This window comes from Taudactylus pleione, unplaced genomic scaffold (genome assembly GCF_031769625.1).
Source record: "Taudactylus pleione unplaced genomic scaffold, aTauple2 ptg000396l, whole genome shotgun sequence".
Taxonomy (NCBI): domain Eukaryota; kingdom Metazoa; phylum Chordata; class Amphibia; order Anura; family Myobatrachidae; genus Taudactylus; species Taudactylus pleione.
In genome coordinates, this window is record NW_028284797.1 from 5,878,206 (window position 1) to 5,885,000 (window position 6,795).

Consider the following 6,795-nt stretch of genomic DNA (forward strand, 5'->3'; position numbering starts at 1 on the left):
TGCCGACGGTCGGAATACTGGTGCTGGGATCCCGGCCTGTCGAGATTTTGCACACCTGGATGCCGACTACATCTCATTTTGGGGATATGTTCTAATTGTGTGTATATGTATGTATGTGTGTATTGCACCGAGGAAAACAGCTGACACAAGTTAGATTAAACAGGTTAATTATTTGATTAATTTTTATAATTAATCATTTTGTTATCACATTTTCTCATGCACCCCTTTTAACCTGTTTAATCTAACTTGTCAGCTGTCTTCCTAGGTGCTTTGCAACAGGTGTGCTTGGTGACTGTCTCACGTTTAAAAGCAAAGTTGCTGTGAGCTTTAAACCTTGATAGCATACCCTGAGTTTAATACTAATGTGATGGCTAGTTCCATGTTATACTTCTGAGCAATAGAGTAGGGACTTGCAGTAAAGTGGGGTCCAGTGACGGGGGCTGCAAGCTTAAATGCATTGATCAATTCATGAACCAAAACCCCACTGTTTATTATGTTTATAATTATTGTTATTATGGTGAGTGCAGAGCCCCTGTGATTTATTTATATATATATATGTAAATTAGTGTGTATGTGTGTGTGTATATATATATATATATAAATTAGTGTGTATGTATATACACCCTTCTTTTGTGCTACTAATGGGAGTCATTATAAATTAGATCTTAGATCAGCTTACATTTATGCTTCATATTGATGCAAATTACACTGGATGTAATGATGCCTCAGGAGCTACTTACGCTTGATAGTCACAATGGGGGGAATTCAATTCAACGCGATGTTGAATAGCCGTGGGAGGGAGCTCCCGCAGCTATTCAATACACCGCGCTGTTTGGGCGCGCTAAGGATTTCCTCTCACACCCCCCTGGGGATGTGAGGAGAAATCCGACCAAAGTGCCGGGCGCACAGCTATTTTTCTGCGTAGCGCGACGCTAACAGCCGCGTGCCCGGCACTTTGGTCAGAGAATGCTGGTTAACGCGCCTTAACACCCTTGTTAAGGCGTGATAACCGGCATTCTCCGACCACAAAGCGTACTGAATTGAATAGCGCCGGGAGCTCGCTCCCGGCGCTATTCAATTCGCGTTGAATTGAATCATCCACAATGTATTTAACCTGAATTATTTCTAGTTACTGAAGAATATTGCTATGCTTGTACTGTATATTATGAATACAATATTGTCTTTATTATTCTTTGTGAGTGTTTTGTGTCCCATTGATAGCCTTTTTGTGGGATTCTTAATGGGTTTTGTTCATGAATCTTTTTTTTTTATGTATCAAGACATTTAAAGTTAGTTTTGCTTTGGCTTAATTTGAAGGAGCTACCCATTTGGGAATTCTTTTTGAGTGGACTTTTTATTTAAAAAAAATATAAATAAAATCTCCCCTATATAACTGTTGTATACAAGTAAATATTTTAAAATATTTAAAAGTACACCAGACAGTACAATTAAAAATGAAGGCATTACTTTTATGAATTCCACTGCATATAAAACATTTAACTACTCTCTCAAAATATCTGGGAGGTGCCTGAATTTTCGGTAGTTCTTGTACAGGCTGATTAATTTGTTAGCGCTGATGGCTGTCAGTGCTGGGCGTCCAACGTAGCATTTATGCTCGCCCACTACTGAGGAGTTTTTGTTTTTTGCATGTGATTATAAGCCAAAAAGCATGTTCTCTAAATACAGTTTGCTTCTATATTGTGTGTCAGAACATTGACATTATTGGTAGTCTGAACAAGTATTTTACTTACCTTTTCTTTATTTATTAAATCTTAGGCATTTTCTACTGTTGGGACACCAGACTACATAGCACCAGAAGTGTTCTTACAAACTGGCTATAATAAATTGTGTGATTGGTGGTCACTTGGCGTCATAATGTATGAGATGTTAATTGGTAAGACTTTCCTTTCTTACTATGTTGCTAACTTATTGTCTTTATGTATGCAATTGCAAGAAAATCTTCCCAGAGTAGGGCGACACCTGTTCCAAAGGCAAATATTTCAATAAGTTCCTTTCAGACTGGTTTATGTCACACAACAGAACAAACATAATGCAAAAATGTTTTATGGCATTCATCCTCTCCTCCAGGTTCAAGTAATCAAAAAGGTGATCTGTGAAAGATTATATAGTTTGTGGATTTAATTATTTTACAAAATTTCTGTATGACTGTGTGTTGCCTCATAATGTAATATTTTAAGAATTTGTTAGCTTTATAGAGCATTTGTTTCTTAGCAGTGATTTTAGAGGACATAAACCCCACATTTCTTTACTTGGTCTGTGAAAAAGTGTCTGCGTATTAGTTTTTATATAGAGCTGGTACATACTTCACAACTGTCCCTATTTGGTTGGGGCAGCCCCGATTCGCCAACTTTAAAAAGTGGCCGAGGTTTGTCCCTAATAAGTCTGCTTATCCGATGGGGTCTGGATGGATTGGCATGTGGGGGGGGGTGGATTGTCTTATTTGTCCCACGTGTGTAAACATTAGGAGGTACACTGGTAGATTCACTTTGCAATGTTGCTTTTCTCTTCATTGGGTTTATTTTAATTTTCTATTTAGCATGCAGATATTGCTATGTGCATTGTCAGTATTTAGCTCATTTCTGTTATTCCTCTTAGGTCAGTAACATATAGCATCACAATGCATATTCAAATACTAAACATTGTTTTTAATCTGTAGTTTGTCTATTCCATACACAAACTTTACAGCACTTTTAGATCATGTTTGATCTTTGCTTTTCTTTCAATTATGTTTCACTTTGTACTTAACTGAAAATTATTTTATTTTAAAGGATATCCTCCATTTTGTTCTGAGACACCCCAAGAGACCTATAAGAAAGTTATGAACTGGAAAGAAACCCTAACATTTCCTCCTGAGGTTCCAATATCAGAAAAAGCAAAGGACCTCATCTTACGGTAACAATTCTTAAGGGTTTTTGTTAGTTATTTTTAACCACATTGTCTGTCTGCAATCATGTTGTCCATGTAACAATTCTATCTCCTCGATGTCCTTCTTCACAATGGTGGGTGTTGTGCTCCTCCTGTGCATTGTCACTGGAGGTGGCATATGATTTTATTTCCGCAGCATCTATCTTGTTGCTGTCAATGATGCTGCTTCATATTTTGCTCCAGTGGTTCTCTAGCCATCTAAACATTGGATGGCTATATCTATGGAACATCTGTTTTCCAGCAGCCATTTTGATGAACTGTGGCATCTACCACCTTTCTGCTACAAGTGTCTGCCTTAAAAAATATAGTCATACAGTAGCATACAAAATGTAAATATTGTAGGGTAAAAATTTTAATATGAGTTTTATAACGGAAAGACAAAGGTCTAGAACTTGTAAGCTGCCAAAATTTGACCATTTTTGCGCCAAAATGTTAAAACTGCAATAATAGAAATATTAAAGAACAGGCGTGTTATGCTTTTAACATTATTGTTTTAAAAGTCAGGGTCAAGCCGCCACTTTGTAAATCTAGCCCCAAAAGTCAAACAAAGCCTGTCCTTTTAGTGTATATATTATCCAGTTTTATTTATAAGCAGGGCTGCATATACTGTATGTCATGATTAGATGCCTGTGGTGCTCTCTTACAATGGACGTTGTAGTAATACATGAGAACAGTGAAAATGTTAGATAAACTAGAAGCTGTGCCTCAATGTTAAATGACAAAACAAAAAACAAAGTTCACAAAATTGAGTGTGCACAGATTCATATCATCCAATTTAATTTGTAAAACCAATTTATGATCCCTGACCCCCACTTGTATGTAGCTTGTGGAAATTGTCTAATTTCGGTGCCTCCCTTTTTAATCCTGTTATCGCTGTTGTAGATTACACTTATTACTGTCATTTTTCATTCCTTATCTTTCAGTTTCTGCTGTGATTGGGAGCAAAGAATTGGTGCTTCAGGTGTAGAAGAAATCAAAACAAATTCTTTCTTTGAAGCTGTTGATTGGGAACATATAAGGTAATTATTTTGTCATTTGATTTCAATGTACAGTAATCTTGCCAAAATAAACACATTTCTACTAACCCTGTACCACTTCCATTTTTTTATATGTGCTTTCAAGTATTAGGGAAAGAAATACATAAACCTGTCACTATCTAAACCATAGTTGAAACTTAACAGCCCTGGGAAGGTTGGAATCAACATTTTATATAGAATTAACATTTATATAGCACCCGCATACTTTTTTGCGATTTACATTTGTGAATACAGTAATAAAGGGAAACTGTATAATAACACAAATAGCTTGCAATCTGTAGTTGCATCCCTCCTTTTGTTAACATCAACATAACATCAATTCTGCCTATCCAGTCGTTATATTTTACATCTATTATAGAGTCATATAATAAATAATATGAGTACATTTATGAATGTCAGTCTGCAGGGCTCACAAGTGATTATATCAGCCCAAGTAGTCCTACACCTGTAAATCGGGATGTAGTCAGGATACCGACGGGCGCTATACCACCGGGAGGGTTCGGGTAGGGAAAAGTGGGGGTTAGGGTTAGACACCTCCCCCCGGGATGCTTAGGTTTAGGGTGTGGGGAGGAGGGGGGGGATTAGGTTTAGGCACTAACGGGGGCAGGTTAGGGTTATGCACTAGGAGGATCTCACATTATACCTGTGAGATTATAAGTTCATATCTTAACATTGCCCCATTGTGGGCAACCTGATCAGAGCAATCAGGGCTTTATGCCTATGATTGATAATATTCTACCTGTTAGGCTTTTAGGCATGTAACCTGTACCTGATTTAGCCTAGTGGTTTCCATGTGTCCACTTTCCAATAACAATTTTCAGGTTTATTTATTTTACCACGCTAAGTAATAATAGGATTTTGAGAGAGTTATGATTCAACAATTTATTTCACAGGAATTGACAGTTTTAATCTCAAAATTAGGGAAAACCTAACCGTGTAAAATTGGACAAAATAGAGAAATAAGCTGCTTGTATCACAGTGCAAAAATCATGATTTAACTTCTGTGTCTTTCAGTTTGCATCTGATAAATTATTTAATTGTAATATAAAAATACTTCTGAAGAAATTCATTAATTTCATTTACAGGGAAAGACCTGCTGCAATACCTATTGAAATAAAAAGTATTGATGACACATCAAATTTTGATGAATTCCCAGACTCCGACATTCTAAAGCCTTTGGGTAAATTTCTTTGATGTTTGTGTAACATTTATCGCTCCTTTGTATGTTTTCAATGAAAAAATATTAGTTGCTAACTATATTTTACTACTAATTGTTGAGAATAAATTGTGCTATTTGGTAGTCGGCAAATGGAATTAATCATTTATACTGTACATACTGTTTAGCTGCATACTTTACTAATTTAAAGTAACACTGAAATTATGCATGCGAAGGGAAAAAAGAATTGAAGCAGCTGCCTGGTGTAAACCGTATGCTAGTGTATAAGAAATCATGGAACTGGATTGGCAGCAATAGTTAAGGGGCCCGTACATCGCCACAATTCCCCTACAATGATCATCCGCAACCGAAACCGCCAATCCACGGACATTGATGGACGATCCGTCGGTGGATTGGGGAAATTCTAAAATGTTAAAAAAATCCTCTACTCGCTGATCCCGATAATTTTTTAGTCTGCAAAGTCCACTGATCCAGACGTTCGGGAATTGCGGCAGTCAGTCGCAGATGTATTGGCCCCATTAGCATGTTGCTTAATTGTAGAACAGTGCACTTTATTGTGCATATAATGCAAAGTTTCACAGCAGAAAACTGCTGAATTATCCATATTACAGATAACCTGTATTTTCCTATGTAGATACAGATGTGCCATGTTACATCGTTGCTGATAGTGCTACAAACGTGTGCACACATTGCGCCATGCGATTACCTGCAGTTGCATACGGTACGCTATGGCGCGCACTGCAATAGCACCATGCAATCCTATGGTATGAATGCAGCGCGCGTGGCGCGATTTACTGCATAAGCTGCAAATATGTAACTGGGCACATCTGTAAATGTATAAACCTTACAATGCAGAACAAAAGTTTTGATCAATGCTCTTAATGTGCAGGTACTGTATGTAAATTGAAACTGATGTTTCCACCAGTGAATATACTCTAACCTGTTCCATACTGTCCTTTGTAATTCTCAGGTGTTGCAAGCAATCATCCAGAAACAGACTTCAAGAACAAGGATTGGGTCTTTATAAACTACACATATAAGCGCTTTGAAGGACTAACAGCTAGAGGGGCTCTTCCAACATTTATCAAACCAAGGAAGTAATTAATTCTAGACTGGGACATATGCTCATTTTTACCTTTGCCTCTCCCCTAACTTGCCTTGAAATTTTGACATGTGGGTGCTTTTAAACTTTGAAATGCACCAGTGGAAAACTTGAGCTTCCATAACTACATATTTGTAAAGCCTGTGTTTCTTGGCGATTGCTACAAACTGTTTCATCAAGAAGGGATTCAGCCTGTAGAACCTTAATCCATTATTGGAATACGGCATTTAAACCAGCACAATGGAAACTTGGTCTTACAATTGCACTGTACCAGAGTCACCTCTCCAGCATTACAGAACACTTTTTACTGCTTTAGTTCTACTACTCAATCCAATGTGGAATAATTTGATGACAAAGGAGGGTCCAGTGGTACTCTTGAAATTTGACTTGGTTGTATTCAATAAAGAAAAAAGAGTATATACAGCTTTAAAACCATGTTTGGCACCAACAACATTATGCACTTTTTCACATTAAACTGCCTATCTCAGCATTCATTTCAGTTCACATCCTTGTCATTCCAAAAGTCAAATCAA

The 6,795-nt window shown here is 37.2% G+C and overlaps 1 protein-coding gene across 1 annotated transcript in view; it reads left to right on the forward strand.

Annotated features, from left to right (window-relative positions):
- LOC148506786 (serine/threonine-protein kinase 38) overlaps positions 1 to 6,795 on the forward strand; it is a 101,627-nt gene that overhangs the window by 94,583 nt on the left and 249 nt on the right. Inside the window, exons 10-14 of the mRNA XM_088446299.1 lie at positions 1,777 to 1,894; positions 2,790 to 2,913; positions 3,870 to 3,965; positions 5,069 to 5,163; positions 6,131 to 6,795. The exon at positions 6,131 to 6,795 is cut by the window's right edge and continues 249 nt beyond it. Of these exons, the coding sequence (XP_088302425.1) occupies positions 1,777 to 1,894; positions 2,790 to 2,913; positions 3,870 to 3,965; positions 5,069 to 5,163; positions 6,131 to 6,261 (564 nt within the window). The 3' untranslated portion in view covers positions 6,262 to 6,795. The remainder of the gene's footprint in view (positions 1 to 1,776; positions 1,895 to 2,789; positions 2,914 to 3,869; positions 3,966 to 5,068; positions 5,164 to 6,130) is intronic.